Source organism: Oncorhynchus gorbuscha, linkage group LG15, assembly GCF_021184085.1.
Source record: "Oncorhynchus gorbuscha isolate QuinsamMale2020 ecotype Even-year linkage group LG15, OgorEven_v1.0, whole genome shotgun sequence".
In the NCBI taxonomy this organism is placed as follows: Eukaryota; Metazoa; Chordata; class Actinopteri; order Salmoniformes; family Salmonidae; genus Oncorhynchus; species Oncorhynchus gorbuscha.
In genome coordinates this window covers 26897183-26920561 of record NC_060187.1, presented here as the reverse complement: position 1 = coordinate 26920561, position 23379 = coordinate 26897183, and the positions used below count along the sequence as shown (strand labels likewise).

The 23379-nt window shown below is 44.0% G+C and overlaps 1 protein-coding gene across 4 annotated transcripts; it reads right to left on the bottom strand.

Annotated features, from left to right (window-relative positions):
* Positions 1-5653: 5653 nt before the first annotated feature.
* On the bottom strand, positions 5654-22956 carry LOC123997578 (ubiquitin carboxyl-terminal hydrolase 46-like). 4 transcript variants are annotated; one of them, XM_046301963.1, is made up of 6 exons: positions 22619-22956; positions 21065-21145; positions 20192-20405; positions 19084-19590; positions 18390-18802; positions 5654-6904 (listed from the first exon to the last, which is right to left on the bottom strand). In XM_046301963.1, the coding sequence occupies exons 1-4, from the start codon at positions 22652-22654 to the stop codon at positions 19088-19090; spliced, it is 834 nt and encodes a 277-aa protein (XP_046157919.1). In that variant the 5' UTR covers positions 22655-22956; the 3' UTR covers positions 5654-6904; positions 18390-18802; positions 19084-19087. The 4 variants fall into 4 exon arrangements, with proteins under 4 accessions (XP_046157919.1, XP_046157920.1, XP_046157917.1 ...); XM_046301964.1 differs by having other exon boundaries at positions 18390-18466; XM_046301961.1 differs by having other exon boundaries at positions 18390-19590.
* Positions 22957-23379: the final 423 nt, after the last annotated feature.

The window sequence follows — 23379 nt, the reverse complement described above, 5'->3', positions numbered from 1 at the left end:
GTGGCGAATCGCATCTCTGCATGTCTGGCAGACATATCAGTGTGGATGACGGATCACCACCTCAAGCTGAACCTCGGCAAGACGGAGCTGCTCTTCCTCCCGGGGAAGGACTGCCCGTTCCATGATCTCGCCATCACGGTTGACAACTCCATTGTGTCCTCCTCCCAGAGCGCCAAGAACCTTGGCGTGATCCTGGACAACACCCTGTCGTTCTCAACCAACATCAAGGCGGTGGCCCGTTCCTGTAGGTTCATGCTCTACAACATCCGCAGAGTACGACCCTGCCTCACACAGGAAGCGGCGCAGGTCCTAATCCAGGCACTTGTCATCTCCCGTCTGGATTACTGCAACTCGCTGTTGGCTGGGCTCCCTGCCTGTGCCATTAAACCCCTTCAACTCATCCAGAACGCCGCAGCCCGTCTGGTGTTCAACCTTCCCAAGTTCTCTCACGTCACCCCGCTCCTCCGTTCTCTCCACTGGCTTCCAGTTGAAGCTCGCATCCGCTACAAGACCATGGTGCTTGCCTACGGAGCTGTGAGGGGAACGGCACCTCAGTACCTCCAGGCTCTGATCAGGCCCTACACCCAAACAAGGGCACTGCGTTCATCCACCTCTGGCCTGCTCGCCTCCCTACCACTGAGGAAGTACAGCTCCCGCTCAGCCCAGTCAAAACTGTTCGCTGCCCTGGCCCCCCAATGGTGGAACAAACTCCCTCACGACGCCAGGACAGCGGAGTCAATCACCACCTTCCGGAGACACCTGAAACCCCACCTCTTTAAGGAAACCCCACCTCTTTAATACCTAGGATAGGATAAGTAATCCCTCTCACCCCCCCTTAAGTTTTAGATGCACTATTGTAAAGTGACTGTTCCACTGGATGTCATAAGGTGAATGCACCAATTTGTAAGTCGTTCTGGATAAGAGCGTCTGCTAAATGACTTAAATGTAAATGTAATATAGGACTTGTTTTACTCTGGATATAGATACTTTTGCACCCTTTTCCTCCAGCATCTTCACAAGGTCCTTTGCTGTTGTTGTGGGATTTATTTGCACTTTTTGCACCACAGTACGTTCATTTATAGGAGACAGAATACATCTCCTTCCTGAGCGGTATGATGGCTATGTGGTCCCATGGTGTTTATACTTGCGTACTATTGTTTGTACAGATGAACGTGGTACCTTCAGAAGTTTGGAAATTGCTCCCAAGGATGAACCAGACTTGTGGAGGTCTACAATTGTTTTGCTGAGGTCTTGGCTGATTTCTTTTGATTTTCAAATTATGTCAGTTTGAAGGTAGGCCTTGAAATACAGACACAGATACACCTCTAATTGACTCAATAATGTCAATTAGCCTATCAGAAGCTTCTAAAGCCATGACATCATTTTCTGGAATTTTCTGCTGTTTAAAGATACAGTCAACTTAGTGTATATAAACTTCTGACTCACTGGAATTGTGATACAGTGAATTATAAGTTAAATAATCTGTCTGTAAACAATTGATGAAACAATTACTTGTGTCATGCACAAAGTTGATGTCCTAACTGACTTGCCAAGACTCTAGTTTGCTAACAAGAAATTTGTGGAGTGGTTGAAAAACAAGTTTTAATGACTTCAAAGTAAATTTCCCACTTCAACTGTACATAAACATAATTGGTATGATCTATAAAGGGTCCACTTTGTGATCATATAATGCTAAACCTAATTTTTCCTTCATCGACATCTTTGCTCTCTGCGTCTGATGTTGCCATAGCAACCCACATGCCCTCCTTTCATAGCAATTGCTGAACCATTACAATCCTCAGAAATAAATGAATCCATCGAAGGTTTCTCCCCATTTAAATCATTCACTTTCTGAATAGTACAGTGGAGTCCTTGTTCTTCTCCCTGCACATACCTGGCACACACCGTCACAATTATAGATGATCGTATTAATAATAGTGTCTCCCTTTTAATTGCTCCCTATATTCTGTTGATCTGCCTCTAAGACTACATTTATTTTCTGCCAATGAAAGATGGAAATGTCTCAGCCAAAGCCTGTTGAGCCGTTTTCACAGTGTATGTTTAGGATTTCACAGACCACAGTGCTGAGTGACTAAAGACATTTCTGGTATTTTTCAGTTTTTTAAACAACTAATTGACCGACATCAGTTCAATAATTTGAATTTCATTTTTTTTGTGAGCTCAGTGCAGTTTCTCTGGAGATAAATCCGATCAAGACCGAACTGTGCGATGTAGTAGAGAGTTGTAGTTTCCAATAGGCCAATATTTTACATAGTTTAGTGTAGAAAACCTCGTAATTAACTACAATGAACATAATCCACTGCGCGCCTACTTGTCCAGTCCGTGTGGGGCAGAAGAGAGAAGAGACAGAAGACACATCAACCAATCAGTCAAATGTATTTATAAAGCCCTTTTTACATCAGCCGATGTCAAAGTGCTGTACAGAAACCCAGCCTAAAACCCCAAACAGCAAGCAATGCAGATGTAGAAGCACGGTGGCTAGGAAAAACTCCATAGAAAGGCCAGAACCTGGGAAGAAACCTAGAGAGGAACCAGGCTATGAGGGGTGGCCAGTCCTCTTCTGGCTGGGCCGGGTTGAGATTATAACAGTACATGGCCAAGATGTTCTAACGTTCATAGATGACCAGCAGGGTCTAATAATAATAATAATAATCACAGTGGTCGTAGAGGGTGTAACAGGCCAGCACTTCAGGAGTAGATGTCAGTTGACATGATCGAGAGGGATCATCAGTCATAAAATTATGCCTTATTTTCTTTGAAGAACTACTAAAATTGTGGTTTTGTCAGACAGCATAGATTATTTTTTACATTAAAGTAAAGTTAATAAATTATAGTTAATAAGTGATAAGTAGTAATAGCCAGTCACGACCATCATGGGACTTTTATTAATTGCTGTATTATGTGTTGTTACAGCATTCAACTCACATAATGCAAAGTGCATTTCATGTAAAAATCTGAACTGTGATTATTATTTAATAATCAAACCGAACATAAAAGCACTAACCCCTCAGCAGTAGAAGAGACACACTCATCCAGCCACAGCAGACTATATCTGACTATACAGCATGGTTTAGCTCCAGACCTATAACCTGCTCATGGAGGGTCACAATTACAAACTGGGATTGCTGGTCTAGAAGGCCTCTGAAAGGCACACAGATCCTGTTCTTAGAATACAACCGTGTTAACAGGACTCAGAGTGAAAGTTAAAAGAATGGAAAGCGCTGAACAGCTTTCTCAGGTTGCAGTAGTGATGACAGCAAATGGCCATTGGGGGGCAATCAAACCAACAAAAAGAAACATCCCTTGAGTGAATGGACCATATTTGCCTTGAATTATCATGATGAATAAAGCTGCACCAAAAAGATGTGCATGTAATTGTCTAACGTCAAATAGAGTGACAAACTCTGTTTGCAGTGATTCAGCCACCCCCTTCAACATTTGTCAGGTTGGAGAGTACAGGGAGAGCTGAGGATAACTTTTAAGGTGGTGGAATTTCTTCCAGATGATAAGCATGAAAATGCACATTTAAGGGTTGAACACTCCAGTGTTGGAAATTGGCAGGCAAGTGTCCACCATATACAGCCCTGCACATGTCCTGTATTTTTGTATTTATCATGGATCCCCATTAGCTCAGCTAGTCTTCCTAGGGTCTGGCAGAATTAAGGTAATTATACAATTTTACAAACATTACAATACATTTAATACAGAATTCACAACACACTAAGTGTGTGCCCTCAGGCCCATACTCCACTACCACATATCTAAACTCAGCAACAAAAAAAAATGTCCCCTTTTCAGGACCCTGTCTTTCAAAGATAATTCATAAACATCCAAATAACTTCACAGATCTTCATTGTAAAGGGTTTAAACACTGTTTCCCATGATTGTTCAATGAACCATAAACAATTAATGAACATGCACCTGTGGAACGGTCGGTCATTAAGACACTAACAGCTTATAGACAGTAGGCAATTAAGGTCACAGTTATGAAAACTTAGGACACTAAAGGGGCCTTTCTATTGACTCTGAAAAACACCAAAAGAAAGATGCCCAGGGACCCTGCTCATCTGTGTGAACGTGCCTTAGGCATGCTGCAAGGAGGCATGAGGACATGAGGACTGCAGATGTGGCCAGGGCAATAAATTGCAATGTCTGTACTGAGATGCCTAAGACAGCACTACAGGGGGACAGGACAAACAGCTGATTGTCTTCACAGTGGCAGACCACGTGTAACAACACCTGCACAGGATTGGTACATCCGAACATCACACCTGCGGGAAATGTATAGGATGGCAGCAACAACAACCCTCCAGCATGACAATGCCACCAGCCATACTGATTGTTCTGTGCATTATTTCCTGCAAGACAGGAATGTCAGTGTTCTGCCATGGCCAGCGAAGAGCCTGAATCTCAATCCCATTGAGCACGTCTAGGACCTGTTGGATCGGAGGGCTAGGACCATTCCCCCCAGAAATGTACGGGAACTTGCAGGTGCCTTGGTGGAAGAGTGAGGTAACATCTCACAGCAATAACTGGCAAATCTGGTGCAGTCCATGAGGAGGAGATGCACTGCTGTAATTAATGCAGCTGGTGACCTCACCAGATACGGACTGTTTTTTAAATTTTGACCACCCATTTGTTCAGGGGCACATTATTCCATTTCTGTTAGTCACATGTCTGTGGCACTTGTTCAGTTTATGTCTTAGTTGTTGAATCTTGTTATGCTCATACGAATATTTACACATGTTAAGTTTGCTGAAAATAAACACAGTTGACAGTGAGAGAATGTTTCTTCACAACACAAAACCCATGTGTACATGTGTATGTTATCATGTGTGTATATGCATGTGTCTGTGCCTATGTTTTTATTAAATAATAAAACATTTAAAAAATTACCCCCTTTTTCTCCCCAATTTCATGGTATCCAATTGTTAGTAGTTAATGTCTTGTCTTATTGCTACAACTCCCGCACGGAGTTGCGAAGGTGAAGGTCGAAGGTCGAGAGCCATGCGTCCTCCGAAACACAACCCAACCAAGCCGCACTGCTTCTTATCACAGCGCACATCCAACCCAGAAACCAGCCGCACCAATGTGTCGGCGGAAACACCGTACACCCTAGCGACCTGGTCAGCGTGCACTGTGCCCGGCCCGCCACAGGAGTCTCTAGTGCGCGATGAGACAAGGATATCCCTGCCGGCCAAACCCTCCCTAACCCGGATGACGCTAGGCCAATTGTGCGCCGCCCCATGGGCCTCCCGGTCGCGGCCGGCTGTGATAGAGCCTGGGCTCGAACCCAGATTATCTGGTGGCACTGCTAGCATTATGATGCAGTGCCTTAAACCACTGCGCCACCCGGGAGGCCCGTCTGTGCCTATGTTTGTGTTACTTCACAGTCCCCGCTGTTCCATGTGGTGTATTTTTATCTGCTTTTAAAATCTGATCCTAATGCTTGCATCAGTTACTTGATGTGGAATAAAGTTCCATGTAGTCATGGCTCTATGCAGTGCACCACCCGTAGTCTGTTCTGGACTTGGGGACTGTGAAGAGACCTCTGGTGGCATGCCTTGTGGGGTATGCATGGGTGTCCGAGCTGTGTGCTAGTATTTTTAAACAGACAGCTCAGTACCTTCATTTTGTCAACACCTCTTACAAAAACACATCAATCTCTCTTCCACTTTGAGCCATTAGAAACTGACATGCATGTCATTAATGTTAGCTCTCTGTGTACTTTTAAGGGATAGCCGTGCTGCCCTGTTTTGAGCCAACTGCAAATTTTCCAAGTCCCTCTTTGTGGCACCTGACCAGTAGTCCAGGTGTGACAAAACCAGGGCCTGTAAGACCTGCCTTGTTGATAGTGTGGTTAAGAATGCAGAGCAGCGCTTTATTATGGACAGACTTCTCCCCATCTGATAACAGACCACTTTTGTGCGTGGACATGCACTGGCATGTATATCTCCGGAAACGGTTCAGTAAATCCCCTGAAACGACCACACACATTCACCCACGTACCAGGACATCTTGAAATTCCAGTGCACGTTTGACATCTCTGTTCATGTTCGCCCACGTCTCTCCCATACTGTAAACTATACTATCACTAAGTATCTCTTAGTTCCTTGAATAAAACACACAAATCCACTTAATCACTTCTTGGAGGATGATAATTAATTTCAGTAGAGCAGGGGAAGGCGGGTAATAGACTAAGCAGAGCCTGAAACTGAAGTAACCCCCATGGAGGCTCAATCTGGGCCAAGCTGGATGACTCCTGCCAGTACTAAAGTAAATATGAAGTCTATTCAAAATTCTAAGACAAACAAAAGTGTTTAAAAAATAATCAAGCACAGTAATGACAGACGTCATCCAGCTTGGCCCAAGGCGAGCCTCCATTGGGGTTACTGGGGTGCTATAGTGTTGAGGGGTCCATGGGATCTAGGTTGTTTTGATGAATACTCCCCTGCCATGATCCGTGTGGCTCTCCAAGTAGCTCTGGTCCCTCTCCAAGTAGCTCTGGTCCCTCTCCAAGTAGCTCCGGCCCCTCTCCAAGTAGCTCCGGTCCCTCTCCAAGTAGCTCCGGTCCCTCTCCAAGTAGCTCCGGTCCCTCTCCAAGCGGCACTGGTCCCTCTCCAAGTAGTTCACTGGTCCCTCTCCAAGCGGCTCTGGTCTCTCTCCAAGTAGCGCCGGTCCCTCTCCAAGCGGCACTGGTCCCTCTCCAAGCGGCACTGCAGTTCTTCACAAAGGGCAGAGAGCACCTCACTCTGGAAGTAGGGAGGGGCTTGACAAACCACACTGGTTTGCCATTTGCAGGCCATACTCCTCATCACTCATCAGGTCAACATTAACTCCATCCCAAATGTCTCATCTTCTGCAAGCACTCTGGGCCGTGCCTCTAGAAGCAACAAATGAAGAAAACAATAGAACACAGTAACAAATGCATCAGTCTCAAGTCATGCATATTCATATAATTAAAGTCTGAACTTTACTTTAAAGCCCCACCAACCCCAGATTGAGAGATATGAAATTGGAATTCTAACCTTTGACATATATCACTCTGACCTTGATGGTAGTTCCCCCAAAAATGTTTGATATCTTGTGAAATTACTGAGATTATTGGTATTATTGGACTATTGTGAAAACAATAGTTGAATTCCATCCACCTGGTTGAAAGGGGCTTCCCTTGCCTTTGGCTCTGTGCACTGGATGTATCACCCACAAACACCTACCCAAAAGTCATTATAATCAAACAAGATATGCACATTGTGCATGTGATACTGGACAGATTTTTTGCCAAAAAGTGTACCTAGCTCATGAATACTGTTATTTTCTGTAAAACAGTCAATGCAGTTCTGATACAGAGGCATATAGTGTTATGACAAAGTACAGCAGCCAGTGATTAATAATGGAACTTTGGGGGCAATAGCAGCCACTCTACACCAGGTGGGTGGAATTCAGTGTCTGTTTTCATTCTACTCTTCTAGACTCATATATACAGTATAACTTGAAACATATACAGTAATAGGGCCATGTATGTGCTTTGTATTCCAAAGACCAGGAGTAATACAAGAGTAATAAACCAAGTGTTACACAAAAGCTACCTGTACAAGCAAATTATGAAAGAGGCCTGTATATTAAATGGGAGAAAACAAACATGAACAACTAGCTAACAACAACATACACTAGTTAGTAGCACCTAGCGTTGAGCTAGCTAACTTTAGCAGTAAGATATACTTTTCATGAAAAGTAAACTTAGAATTTGATTGGTTCATATGAGCACATCTAAATACACTTAATTTGATCCATGCTTTGTAAAGACAATTTTAAAAAGATAACAGAAATAAAAATCACCTGAAAAACCATCTTGTTTTACATACAAAGTTAGATAGCTTAGCTAGCCCACTCGTTTTCCCACGGTCAAAACACTTACATTATAATTATAATGTACATTATAATGCACAATTGGGAATTTACTATCCCAGAAATGCACATATCCCATATCACACAAGTGTTTGGGGATGTGTGGGAGTGTGCAGGAAGGCATAGAAAATTCCCACCCACAACCGTGCACATCAAATTTCATGGGAATATAGCAGATCCGATTTCAACCAGAAACTCTGCTTTTCATGCAGTGCATTATTTCAACTCCAATGTCTGGCCATGCCCAGGAATTTAAATCCAATTAAACTGCCTGCTATTTTTAAACCTCTGTCCTAAGAGAGACAATGAATCCATGGGCTTGTTTTGGTTCTGATATGAATGTCCCTAAAATAGAATTGACTAAGCGCCAAGACTCTAGTGCCTCTGATTAGGGAAGAGTATGATGTCATCCAGTGCATCCATTTCCAAGCAACTTCACTAATGGACATTTTACAAACAAGAGTTCATCAACAAAAACTTTTCTTTGTTTTTGCCAGATCAAATTATTGTAAACATTCAGTTTCATAAGTCTACCTCACAACTCAAGCAAACTACTCTGGTGTTTGGGTGGTCAGCACTGGGACAAATAGCATGTCACCTTTAATGTTGTTCAGTACTCCTTGGTATTGCAGTATAAATGCAGATACACTATAAGGACCTGTTAAACCTAATCTACAGTTCTCTGCTGTTTTCTTTAAAATAGACCTGACAATTTTAGATAATGATGCATAATAGCCTACTTATCACAGGGTACCTTTAAAAAAATATATGCTCGGTTCCAACTCTTAGGAACTGCAAGGTTTTGTTGTTTGTTGCCATAACATGTTCTGGGAAGAGGTTGCTTCTGGGATTAGTTTGTTCCAAGAAATTAAATGTATTATTCTGCTTTGAAGGTTGTATATTTATCCTTATGTGTATTTGTGAGGAAGAACACTTACATTATATTATTTTAGCAGAGCAACTTAGAGGAACAATTAGGGTTAAGTGCCTTGCTCAAGGGAACATCGACTGATTTTTCACTTAGTTGACCAAATCAATACAACAGGTATTTCACCTTACAGTGAAATGCTTACTTACGAGCTCCTAACCAACAATGCAGTTTCAAAAAATACAGATGAGAATAACCTCTTGAAGCTAGGGGGCACTATTTTTATGTTTGGAAAAATAACGTTCCCAAAGTAAACAGCATATTTCTCAGGACCAGATGATAGAATATGCATATAATTGACAGATTAGGATAGAAAACACTCTAAAGTTTCCAAAACTGTCAACATTTTGTTTGTGAGTTAATCAGAACTGATATTGCAGGATAAAACCTGAGGAAAATCCAATCAGGAAGTGCCCCTGTTTTTGATACCTCTCTGTTGTTATGCATCCCTAATTGCCCATTTAAAGGGATATCAACCAGATTCCTTTTTCTATGGCTTCCCTAAGGTGTCAACAGCCTTTAGACATAGTTTAAGGCTTTTATTTTAAAGAATGGGCGTGGACGACCACATTGCGTAAGTGGATAGGTGGGGGCTCTCAGAGTGAGTTGTGTGCAAAAGAGAAAAGCGGCCATTGTTACTCCCGGTCCTAGTGAAAAGCAAACTGTCCCGGTTGATATATTATTGAATAGATATTTGAAAAACACCCTGAGGATTGATTATAAAAAAAACGTTTGACATTTGTCTGTGGACATTATGGATATAATTTGGAATTTTTTTCTGCGTTGTCGTGACTGCTCTTTCCGGTGGATTCCTGGGCATAACGCACCAAACTAACGGAGGTATTTGGATATAAAAAATATCTTAATGGAACAAAAGGAACATTTGTTGTCTAACTGGGAGTCTCGTGAGTGAAAACATCCGAAGATCATCAAAGGTAAACGATTAATTTGATTGCTTTTCTGCTAAGTGTACTTATTGTTTTGTCGTACGATCGATAAACTTACACAAACGCTTGTATTGCTTTCGCTGTAAAGCATAATTTCAAAATCTGAGATGACAGGGGGATTAACAAACGACTAAACTGTGTTTTGCAATATTGCACTTGTGATTTCATGAATATGAATATTTTCTAGTAATATTATTTAACTGTGGCGCTATGCTATTCAGTGTTCCTGATGACAATTATACCGGATCTGGGATGGGTGGTTCAGAGATGATAAGAGATCAAAGAAACAAGTCATTAAAGAGCAGCAGGAAAATAACAATAGCGAGACTATATACAGGATGTTACTGATACAGAGTCAATGTGCCGGGGCACCGGTTACTTGAGGTAGCATGTACATGTAGGTAGAGTTATTAAAGTGACTATGTATAGATGACAAAAGAGAGTAGCAGTGGTGTAAGGAGGGGGGGAAATGCAAATAGTCTGGGTAGCCATTTGACTAGATGTTCAGGAGTCTTATGGCTTGAGATGATTGTGGACATCAGGAAACAGCAGCGGGAACACCCCCCTATCCACATCGACGGGACAGTAATGGAGAGGGTAGTAAGTTTTAAGTTCCTCGGCATACACATCACAGACAAACTGAATTGGTCCACTCACACAGACAGCATTGTGAAGAAGGCGCAGCAGCGCCTCTTCAACCTCAGGAGGCTGAAGAAATTTGGCTTGTCACCAAAAGCACTCACAAACTTCTACAGATGCACAATCGAGAGCATCCTGGCGGGCTGTATCACCGCCTGGTACGGCAACTGCTCCACCCACAACCGTAAGGCTCTCCAGAGGGTAGTGAGGTCTTCACAACGCATCACCGGGGGCAAACTACCTGCCCTCCAGGACACCTACACCACCCGATGTTACAGGAAGGCCATAAAGATCATCAAGGACAACAACCACCCGAGCCACTGCCTGTTCACCCCGCTATCATCCAGAAGGCGAGGTCAGTACAGGTGCCTCAAAGCTGGGAACGAGAGACTGAAAAACAGCTTCTATCTCAAGGCCATCAGACTGATAAACAGCCACCACTAACATTGAGTGGCTGCTGCCAACACACTGACTCAACTCCAGCCACTTTAATAATGGGAATTGATGGGAAATTATGTAAAATATATCACTAGCCACTTTAAACAATGCTACCTATATAATGTTACATACCCTACATTATTAATCTCATATGCATACGTATATACTGTACTCTATATCATCTACTGCATCCTTACGTAATACATGTATCACTCGCCACTTTAACTATGCCACTTTGTTTACATACTCATCTCATATGTATATACTGTACTCGATACCATCTACTGTATCTTGCCTATGCTGCGCTGTACCATCACTCATTCATATATCTTTATGTACATATTCTTTATCCCCTTACACTGTGTATAAGACAGTAGTTTTGGAATTGTTAGTTAGATTACTTGTTGGTTATTACTGCATTGTCGGAACTAGAAGCACAAGCATTTCGCTACACTCGCATTAACATCTGCTAACCATGTGTATGTGACAAATAAAGTTTGATTTGATTTGATGGCAGAAGCTGTTTAGAAGCCTCTTGGACCTAGACTTGGCGCTGCGGTACTTCTTGCCGTTTTTAGGGCCTTCCTCTGACACCGCCTGGTGTAGAGGTCCCGGATGGCAGGAAGCTTGGCCCCCAGTGATGTACTGGACCATTCGCATTACCCTCTGTTGTTCCTTGCGGTCGGAGGCCGAGCAGTTGCCATACCAGGCAGTGATGCAACCAGTTAGGATGCTCTTGATGGTGCAGCTGTCGAACCTTTTGAGGATCTGAGGACCCATGCCAAATCTCTTCAGTCTCCTGAGGAGGAATAGGTTTTGTCGTGCCCTCTTCACGAATGTCATGGTGTGCTTGGACCATGTTAGTTTGTGAACGTGAAGCTCTCAACGTGAAGCTCTCAAACTGCTCCACTGCAGCTCTATCGATGAGAATGGGGGCGTGCTCAGTCCTCTTTTTCCTGTAGTCCACAATCATCTCCTTTGTCTTGATCATGTTGAACGAGAGGTTGTTGTCCTGGTAACACACGGCCAGGTCTCTAACCTCCTCCCTATTGGCCGTCTCGTCGTTGATCAGGCCTACCACTGTTGTGTCAGCGGCAAATTTAATGCTGGTGTTGGATTCATGCCTGGCCGTGCAGTGATGAGTGAACAGGGAGTACAGGAGGGGGACTGAGCACGCACCTGGGCCCCTGTGTTGAGGATCAGCGTGGCGGATATGTTGTTAACTATCCTTAACAGCTGGGGTCGGCCCGTCAGGAAGTCCAGGATCCAGTTGCAGAGGGAGGTGTTTAGTCCCAGGGTCCTTAGCTTATTGATGAGCTTTGAGGGCACTATGGTGTTGAATGCTGAGCTGTAGTCAATGAATAGCATTCTCATATAGGTGTTCCTTTTGTCCAGGTGTAAAAGTGCAGTGTGTCATAGTTGATGTGAACCTATGATGCAAATTACAGGCCTCTCTCATCTTTTTAAGTGGGAGAACTTGCACAATTGGTGGCTGACTAAATACTTTTTTGCCCCACTGTATATAGACAGGTGTGTGCCTTTCCAAATCATGTCCAATCAAATCAATTTACCACAGGTGGACTCCAATCAAGTTGTAGAAACATCTCAAGGATGATCAATGGAAACAGGATGCACAAGTCTCATAGCAAAGAGTCTGAATAGTTATGTAAATAAGGTATCTGTTTTTTATTTTATACATTTGCAAAAATGTTTAAAAGAAATAGTTTTCACTTTGTCATTATGGGGTACTGTGTGTAGATTGATGAGGGAAAAATGTATCACTTACCAGATAGCAGGGATTTATGTAATTATTATAGGGATTTATGTAATTATTTAATCAGTTATTTAATGGAACTATTTCATTAGTGACGTGTTTCTTGCCCTTTTGACATTCATCATTAGCATCATTTTGCGGCTACAAAGCTAATTATGCAGATAATTATTATAATTATGTGTAATTATAATAATGCGGCAGATGCAGAGACACTCTGGGCTGTAATCATGATGAGGCAGAACCTCTGACATCACTAACTATGATCACAGATCAGATCTGGCCTGGTTAGGCACCCTGTTCTGGCTGTTTTCACTGATTCCAGATAACTTGCACTACTTTGCCCTAGTAATGCTCTAATGCCCACAGAGACAAACGGATGGAAGGATATGGGCAGACGGACGGACATACACATTTACACAGTCATTCCACATAACTACACACACATACTGTACCCACCCACATTGTTGTCTGTGGCCTTTGAGGGACACATAACTCGAATTGCTCCAGGGTCGCCGTTGATAATAGCAGACCCTGGCAGTGACTCCACTCTCCGAGGGCGTCTCAGGGAGAGTTGGGATAAGCAAAAAACATATTTCCAATTAACACATGAAATAGGACAAATTCTTCTTCTTCTTATTATTATTATTATTATGTGTCGAGCTAAAGGAGCCTGGCTTGCCTACTAGCCCTCTGTACTGCATTGTTTGGCACAGTGTGCTAGCAACTAGAATACACAGTCGGCTGTCAGAGTGCATTCACTTGATCTGCAGGGAGGGAGCGAGGAGAGGATAGAGAGAGAGATGGATGATTCAGTAACAGGAGCGAGAGAGGGTAGAGAAGGGGAGAACAGAGAGGAGTGGGTGAGGATGAGTAAAGAGAGACACTATAGACTGCCCTCGACCAGCACAAAAACATCCTGTGGCGGACTGCAATAGCATCGAACAGTCCCCGCGATATGCAACTGTTCAGGGAAGTCAGGAACCAATACACACAGTCAGTCAGGAAAGCTAAGGCCAGCTTCTTCAGGCAGAAGTTTGCATCCTGTAGCTCCAACTCCAAAAAGTTCTGAGACACTGAAGTCCATGGAGAACAAGAGCACCTCCTCCCAGCTGCCCACTGCACTGAGGCTAGGGAACACGGTCACCACCGACAAATCCATGATTATCGAAAACTTCAACAAGCATTTCTCAACGGCTGGCCATGCCTTCCGCCTGGCTACCCCTACCTCGGCCAACAGCCCCCCTACCCCGGCCCCCCCGCAGCTCCCCGCCCAAGCCTCTCCAGGTTCTCCTTTACCCAAATCCAGATAGCAGATGTTCTGAAAGAGCTACAAAACCTGGACCCGTATAAATCAGCTGGGCTTGACAATCTGGACCCTCTATTTCTGAAACTATCCGCCGCCATTGTCGCAACCCCTATTACCAGCCTGTTCAACCTCTCTTTCATATCGTCTGAGATCCCCAAGGATTGGAAAGCTGCCACAGTCATCCCCATCTTCAAAGGGGGAGACACCCTGGACCCAAACTGTTAAAGACCTATATCCATCCTGCCCTGCCTATCTAAGGTCTTCGAAAGCCAAGTCAACAAACAGGTCACTGACCATCTCGAATCCCACCGTAACTTCTCCGCTGTGCAATCTGGTTTCCGAGCCGGTCACGGGTGCACCTCAGCCACACTCAAGGTACTAAACGACATCATAACCGCCATCGATAAAAGACAGTACTGTGCAGCCGTCTTTATCGACCTTGCCAAGGCTTTCGACTCTGTCAATCACCATATTCTTATCGGCAGACTCAGTAGCCCCGGTTTTTCAGATGACTGCCTTGCCTGGTTCACCAATTACTTTGCAGACAGAGTTCAGTGTGTCAAATCGGAGGGCATGCTGTCCGGTCCTCTGGCAGTCTCTATGGGGGTGCCACAGGGTTCAATTCTCGGGCCGACTCTTTTCTCTGTATATATCAATGATGTTGCTCTTGCTGCGGGCGATTCCCTGATCCACCTCTACGCAGACGACAACATTCTATATACTTTCGGCCCGTCATTGGACACTGTGCTATCTAACCTCCAAACGAGCTTCAATGCCATACAACACTCCTTCTGTGGCCTCCAAATGCATGCTCCAAAACCAAATGCATGCTTTTCAATCGATCGCTGCCTGCACCCGCATGCCCGACTAGCATCACCACACTGGATGGTTCCGACCTTGAATATGTGGACACCTATAAGTACCTAGGTGTCTGGCTAGACTGCAAACTCTCCTTCCAGACCCATATCAAACATCTCCAATCGAAAATCAAATCAAGTCGCTCTGGATAAGAGCGTCTGCTAAATGACTTAAATGTTAAATGTAAATGTAAGAGTCGGCTTTCTTTGTAACGCCAGGGTAGTGGGTTTGATCCACGGGACCACCCATACGTAGAATGTATGCACACATGACTGTAAGTCGCTTTGGATAAAAGCGTCTGCTAAATGGCATATATTATTATTATTATTATTATATTATTCCGCAACAAAGCCTCCTTCACTCACGCTGCCAAGCTTACCCTAGTAAAACTGACTATCCTACCGATCCTCGACTTCGGCGATGTCATCTACAAAATTGCTTCCAACACTCTTCTCAGCAAACTGGATGCAGTTTATCACAGTGCCATCCGTTTTGTCACTAAAGCACTTTATACTACCCACCACTGCGACCTGTATGCTCTAGTCGGCTGGCCCTCGCTACATATTAGTCGCCAGACCCACTGGCTCCAGGTCATCTACAAGGCCATGCTAGGTAAAGCTCCGCCTTATCTCAGTTCACTGGTCACGATGGCAACACCCATCCGTAGCACGCGCTCCAGCAGGTGTATCTCACTGATCATCCCTAAAGCCAACACCTCATTCGGCCGCCTTTCGTTCCAGTACTCTGCTGCCTGTAACTGGAACGAATTGCAAAAATCGCTGAAGTTGGAGACTTATCTCCCTCACCAACTTCATGAAAAATGATTGTATAGCAAAGATCAACACAACCAATTTCACAAAGCTTGAAGAATTTTGAAAATAATAATGGGCAAATATTGTACAATCCAGGTGTGCAAAGCTCTTAGAGACTTACCCAGAAAGACTCACAGCTGTAATCACAGCCAACGTTGATTCTAACATGTATTGACACACACAGGGGGTTGAATACTTATGTAATCAAGATAAATGGAGTGGACAAAACATTAGGTACACCTTCCTAATATTGAGTTGCACCCCCTTTTGTCCTCAGAACAGCCTCAATTCGTCGGGGCATGGACTACCAGGTGGTGAAAGCGTTCCACAGGGATGCTGGCCCATGTCGACTCCAATGCTTCTCACAGTTGTGTCAAGTTGGCTGGATGTCCCTTGCATGGTGGACCATTCTTGATACACACAGGAAACTGTTGAGCGTAAAATACTAAGCAGCAATGCCGTTCTTGACACACTCAAACCTGTGCATCTGGGACCTACTACCATACCCCGTTCAAAGGCACTCAAATATTTTGCCATTCACCCTCTGACACATACACAATCCATGTCTTCTTCTTATTATTATTATTATTCTGTGGATTTTTATGGCAGTTGGCAACCAACTTTAAGATGCATTACTGCCAACAACTGAACTAGAGTGTGGACCAGAGACAGTGAAGGTCTAAATCCTACCCAATATTCTTGTGTCCCTAAGGAAACTAAATAGATAATTAAATACTACATCCCCTGAAAATTTCCCCAGCAGTTCACTTAATCTTGGTTCTTCAACCCCATTACTCCTCAAATCTAATAACAATCGCTTCTTTTACCTCCCATATTTCTGCCACTGAAATAGAACGTGTTCCACTGTCTCCATCTCCTCCTGACAATGATCACACCTCCCAGTCGGATGTTTCCCCAACACTTTCAATGTACTATTGAGCCTTGTGTGTCCCAGTCTCAGCCTTGTGACTACACTTTCTCCCTTCTCTCTCAGCCTGATGACCTCCCTGCCCCCACCTTTTCCTGAATCTTATACAGGTGTCTTCCTTTTGCCAGCAGCACACCACCCTGCATCCCACTGCTGGCTTGCTTCTGAAGCTAAGCAGGGTTGGTCCTGGATGGGAGATCAGCTGCTGCTGGAAGTGGTGTTAGGGGGCCAGTAGGAGGCACCCTTTCCTCTGGTCTAAAAAATAAATATCCCAATGCCCCAGGGCAGTGATTGGGGACATTGCCCTGTTTAGGGTGCCATCTTTCAGATGGGATGTTAAACGGGTGTCCTGACTTTATGTGGTCACTAAAGATTCCATGGCACTTGGTGATAACCCTGGTGTCCTGGCTAAATTCCCAATCTGGCCCTCATACGGTCACCTAACCATCCCCAGCTTACAATTGGCTTATTCACCACCCCCCCCTCCTCTTCCCTGTAACTATTACCCAGGTTGTTGCTGTAAATGATAATGTGTTCTCAGCTAAATTACCTGGTAAAATAAGGTTTACAAAAAAAAAATCCCTTCCTTTTCCACAACTCTTGCCATTTGTTTTTAACCACTATTTTCTTCAACCCCTTGGCTTCTGCTTTACTGATTGACATTTCCAACATTAGGATGTTCAAGAGCCTGTTTGGCAATAACATCCACCTCCTCATTCCCCTCTACTCCCACATGAGCTGGTACCCAGAAGAACACCACAAATACACCCCATCTGTCTCACCCTATACAAGCACAGCAAAACCTCATACAAGACATCCTGTCTACCATGATATACAAAATAATTTGAGCTCATCAGTGCTGCACAGGAGTCAAGAGCAGATGACTACCCTGTCTGGTCTCACCTCCTCCACCCACTCTGCAGCCAGGAGTATGGCCATCAACTCCATTGTGTAAACAGATAAATGATCTGTTGCTCTTTTTGTCACTGCCACCTTAAAGTTAGGAACAATAAAAGCTGCACCTGTCCTCCCTGTTAAATGTCCCTTAGACACATCTGTGAATATATTAAGGAAAGCATAGTACAGTGTTCCTAAAATGTTCACTTACAACTGAATCTACTCCTTCCTCAACATCGTTTACCCTCTCAAGCAACCCTAGATCTATCACTGGCTGAGGGAGACACCAAGGTGGGATAGTAGGAAGAACCACAGAGGGGCTAAACTCCCTCCCAAACAACCCCATCTCTATCGCCGTGCCATTGCCGATCCACCCAAAACTTGTATTCAGATTTAGTTCCCAGCACTCTAGGAGTACCTTTTTAGTAGGATGTGTAACCGTGTGTCCTTTTAGATTTTAGACCCAATATGTCATGGTCAGCTGCAGTCGCATCTCTCCCAACTCTACGTGCATTCCTGCCACCCGGGAGGCTGTGAGTGCCTACAACATATTCTTAGGACTTGGGCCTGGACAATCCATGTTTTAATTGTCTCAAGGCTTAAAAATGATTCTTTAACCTGTCTCCTCCCCTTCATCTACACTGATTGCAGTGGATTTAACAGGTGACATTAATAAGAGATCAATCATTGCTTTACCTGGTCATTCTGTCATGGACAAATCAGGTGTTCCTAATATTTTGTATACTCCCAGTGTGTATTAGTGTTTAATTTTTTTATATATATTTTTTTACAAATGTTTGAATTTTTCTTCCATTGACATTTGAGTATTTTGTGAGATCGTTTACAAAAAATGACAATTAAATCCATTTTAATCTCACCTTGTAACACAACAAACGGGGTGTGAATACTTTCCTAAGGCACTGTAAATATTACCTGAGACAGTGTGTTATTGATGTATTCTGCTCTACGTCCACAGAAAGATCCAGAAAGTCCTCATCTTTGCTGCTGACCTGCCACATACACAGAGACAGGGAGAGACAGACAGAGATGAGATGAATTGATGCTGCCCTGCTCCGATGCCTGCTCACACGCTGGTACACGAGATGAGAGAGCAGGTCTCTTTGATGTGTTGTGATAGGGTTGTAAGGATGTATCAGTGAGAAGCTGAGTGCCTGTAGCGTGATGAAGACGACTGTTTACGGGGCCAATCTCTGCCTTCTTCCCTCCTGTCTCCTGCTCTGAGAGTGGCATAATGGGAGCCCGGTGACACAGCTTGGAGGATCTCTGTCAGAGCTCAGCTCACAATCTCCTCATCTCCTTCTTCATTACAGACAGAGCTAATCCCTCTGTGGGACGCAGGGAGTAAGGACAGAGACAACACTCACAGGGACTCACAGGAACAGATGGATTGGTAGGGTACTGACAAAGCATTACCAACACTGCTGAGGTAGGATCTTGGGGGTTGAGTAAAAGAGCAAGACACACATTTTTGTGGACTGTAAGGAAAATGAATCAATAAAGTATTCTTACATAAGTGTTTATGTCTCATATGACTTAGTGGAATTAGGACCACTATCAGAGAACATAAAACCCACTACCACAGAAACAATGGCCCTGATGGACTCACCGTCTCACAGGCAGCGTGTCTCATTGGTCAACGTGCCCTGGAAGATGTCATGCACCCAGGTGGGCTCCATGGTCTTGTTCTCGAGCCCGGTCTCCGTGGTGATGGCCGTTCCGTTGTTCTTGAGGCGTCCGTTCTGCTTCTCCTGCTTCTTCTCCTTCAGCAGGATGTTTGCCACCGTGTTCAGCTTCTTCTCCTCCAGCAGGATGTCTGCCACAGTGTTCAGCTTCTTCTCCTCCAGCAGGATGTCTGCCACCGTGTTCAGCTTCTTCTCCTCCAGCAGGATGTCTGCCACAGTGTTCAGCTTCTTCTCCAGCAGGATGTCTGCCACCGTGTTCAGCTTCTTCTCCTTCAGCAGGATGTCTGCCACCGTGTTCAGCTTCTTCTCCTTCAGCAGGATGTCTGCCACCGCGTTCAGCTTCTTCTCCTCCAGCAGGATGTCTGCCACCGTGTTCAGCAGGTAGTTGAGGAACTCATGGGCGTCCTGCTGCATGTAGTTATCAAACAGGTCTATAGGGGGAGACACAGGACAGGGGTTGTTAGGGCAACACTTGGAGGGTCTGTGTGAAGAGGTGGTCAGTCAGTCGACAGTCGTGTTCAAGGTGAATCAGGGCACATTGATGCACATGGACACACATAAATCAGATACGTGTGTGAAAAGTGAAAGTGGAGAGAGAGAATGTGAAAGAGAGAAGGCAGCTGACCAGTCCCTAGTCCACACAGAGATGTTCATTGTTCATTCATAGAGAGTGCTTCCTGGAGTCAGACTACTGAGAACAATCTGCCTCTATTCCAGTTCCATGCTCTGAATGACCTTACCGCCACCACAACATGCACCTGCCCTTCACCCGACAGTGACAACCACCTGACAAAAACACTTCTACTGCCCCTCCAGCCCTTCCCTACCCTCAGATCAAAACATGCCTATCTGAGCTGAAAACTTGATTCAAGGCAACTGGTCTCAGCAGTCTTGACTTACTACCAACACCAATCATATGGCAGGTTTAAGCTATATAACATGTTAGCTATGATCGTATACCACCATAGTCCCCTCTCCCAGTCAGTCCAGGCAGACAGTGATTGTATTTAGGTTTGCTGTAGTCTGTCTCACCATTCTCCTTGCGCAGGCGTGAGATTAACTTCTTGGGCGGGATGACTCCCACCTTTTTCTTCTGGGTGGCGATGCTGTGGAAGAGGTCTGCCAGACACGTGAGCAGGTTCTCCTTCTTCTTCTGCTGGGCCTTGTAGGCCAGCACGTTCTCCCGGAAGGGCCGGCAGAAGTACAGGGCCTGAAGCACCGAGTTACAGTAACAAGTGTTCCCAAACTGAGGGTCCACCCAGAAAGAAAGAGGGGTGAGATTCTTATGTGTGTTTGAGGAACGGTAAACTTAAGATTGTAAACATGGAGGAAAGATGCAAGCAGCATGACCGTAACCTCCAACAATGACTGTGTATACACAAGGAGAGATGCTTTGTGTTCTTACTAGGGATGCAAAATTCCAGGAACTTTCAACAAATTCCATGGTTTTCCAGAAATCCTGGTTTGAGGATTCCGGATTTCCTGCTTATTCCCTTCTGATTCCGGGAATCCTCCAACCGGGATTTCAGGAAAAACAGGGAAGTTCATTGAAAGTTCCAGGAATTTTGCAAACCTAGTTCTTAGACCTAAAAATGATATAAGAGCCAGATAGATGAATGAATATAAAGCAGCCACACTCTGCTTTGAGTATCAACAATCTCCATCTGAATGGTTGGCAAACAAACTAGTTGGTAACAGAAGCTCCTCAAATATTTTTTTTTGCTAACTGAAATAAAATAGCAGTGAAACAGATAAAACAACCAGCTTCTAATACAAAGCGTCAACACCAATCACCTGTCCAATGGGAAACATAACTCAGTAGTGACCTCGTGGACAGCTTGTTCTAAAAAGGATGCCAGTGTATATAATGATCATCCAGAAGGTGACCAAGTGAATGACACTCACGTTGACCAATCCAAAGTAGTGTTCGTTGATTGGGAACTGCTCCGGACCAATGTCTTTCTCTAGAGCAGAGGTATTGGTGCCCTAAGGGAGACCAGAGAGAGAACACAAGCTCTAATGTGCACTGTCAAACATCCTTATCATGCATGAAATAGGCTACACATCATCATCTGGAGTGTCCCACTCACACGTTTCTGTTCCATCTCCTGGAAGTCATCTTGGCAACTATATAGCAGGGAACTGACAAACTAAAACATATTTATAGAGAGGTCACGTGCTGCACATGTCTATGTTTCACATAATAGCCTAACCTTTGCTTCAGATAAATGCCTAGATTATTTCTGACATTGACTGGCAGACGACTCCAGCCTTTTATGGCTTTCATAAAGCTCGCAGTTTCCCATCACAAACACTGCTTATTCATACTACTGGAAGTCAGGGATCCTTTGGTTTCATCGTCTGAGAAACTCAGTACCAACCTCTTAACTTAGGGGGGGGGGTAAGTAGACCTATTACAATGTAAAGATTCAAGAGCATTTAACATTCTCAGAGTGGAGAGATGGGCCACTTATCTCCTGACAGAGCCCATTGACTAACCAGAGCTCAGAGAGGTTTGTGTCAAGATGAAGCCGTGGCTTTGTTGAGAGACTTCTGCTAAAGTTGCTTTAGTCTCGAAATCACGGTCATTCTCTCTCAGTCAAAGCAGAACAGAATACTTTGCTTTGTTGTCTCTGATATTCATTTTGACTGAGTTCTCAAGCTTCACTTTATCATACCTGTTAGCACACACACACACACACACACACACACACACACACACACACACACACACAGTTGAGCCTGTGCTCATATCCCCAAAGATACATTAAGTGTTTTATCAAACTAGACAACATACACTTGCTTGTCTTACTGTTCAACCAAAGCATACAAACATTAGTACAAAGGAGAAAAACAACAAAGACCAGATGATAACAATATAGGTCCCTTCATCACTAATCAAATGCTCTGTATCACAATAACACTCCTGACCTTTAAAACTTGACACATTCCTCAAGTTTGTAATCTTTACCAACTGGCAGATTCAATAAACACATTCCATTTTGTGGTGGTGATGTTAGTAAAAAAGTTAACACTTTACATTATTGTCCTTATTAATGTGTTTTCATGCACAGTGTAACAACTAGGAGTATTCTAATTACTTGTTACATTGTACTTAGGCCTAATTACACAGTTATATGGGCACACGAATGTAAAGTGTGATTTAGGGACCTTCTAGATCACGTGTCAAACTCATTCCAGGGAGGGCAGATGGTCTGGGGTTTTTGCTCCACCCTTGTACTTGATTGACGATTCATTTCAAGATAGAGCTACATTTCCCGAAATGTTGGACCCTTCCGCACCCTTTGCATCCCCGTCAAGCAAGGACCGGTGGATTGATTGCTACAGCCGATCAGCTCGAGCTCCCAGGAGCAATTCGACCATGACCCTCTCTCATCGTCATTACACAAGGTTCCCAACTGTGACTGCAGCAGGCAATATAGCGCTTTGGCTCCTTACCATATTACAAATGGAGGCGATATTTCTGACAGTCATTTAGTTTACAGGTTCCCCCTCACCGTCATATTTATCAAATAAAAATGTTTCAATGCAGGACGATACTGAGAAAAGATGAAGTTAATTCGCAGCCGCAGCTTGAGGCCAGACTTCAACCCCACTCCCCAGGCGTAAAAAACAGACTACTTCTATAATTGACCTAAAATAACAGATTGAGTGAGTGAGTAGTAAACACACGAAGTTGCGTCAGGTTGAAAACAACGGATTACAAACACTGGGCTATAATATGAACGATTACAACAAGCAGCTACGCAACGCAATGTACAACCCGCCCATCACAAATAAACTACTACCGCATTGCAGGCGATTGGAGCCCTTTGCTGTTTGATTGGCATAACAGACAGACTAATCGGATTGGGTTTTGCATGAAGCAATGGATTTGGGGAGTTGTAGTGGACAGTTAGCACTAGTGGACAGGCACTGCTTCATCATTTACTTGCACCAAATATTCACGTCAAATTTTACACCAACGTTTGGACGGACATATGATGAAACTTAAGTCTGATGTTGTTCGCGTTATACTGGTTTGAAGCTTAGTTTACAGACATATTTGCCATACATTTTGCATGTGTCTTTGAGAAACTATAGGAGACCCATCATTTTCCAGCAGTGTTGTCATGTTCGCGGTTTTCTGACACATTGTGTCACTTTGAAAACGATATCCCGGGTAAAAAGATATAGGTCAGCGGGTATTTTGGCTATTT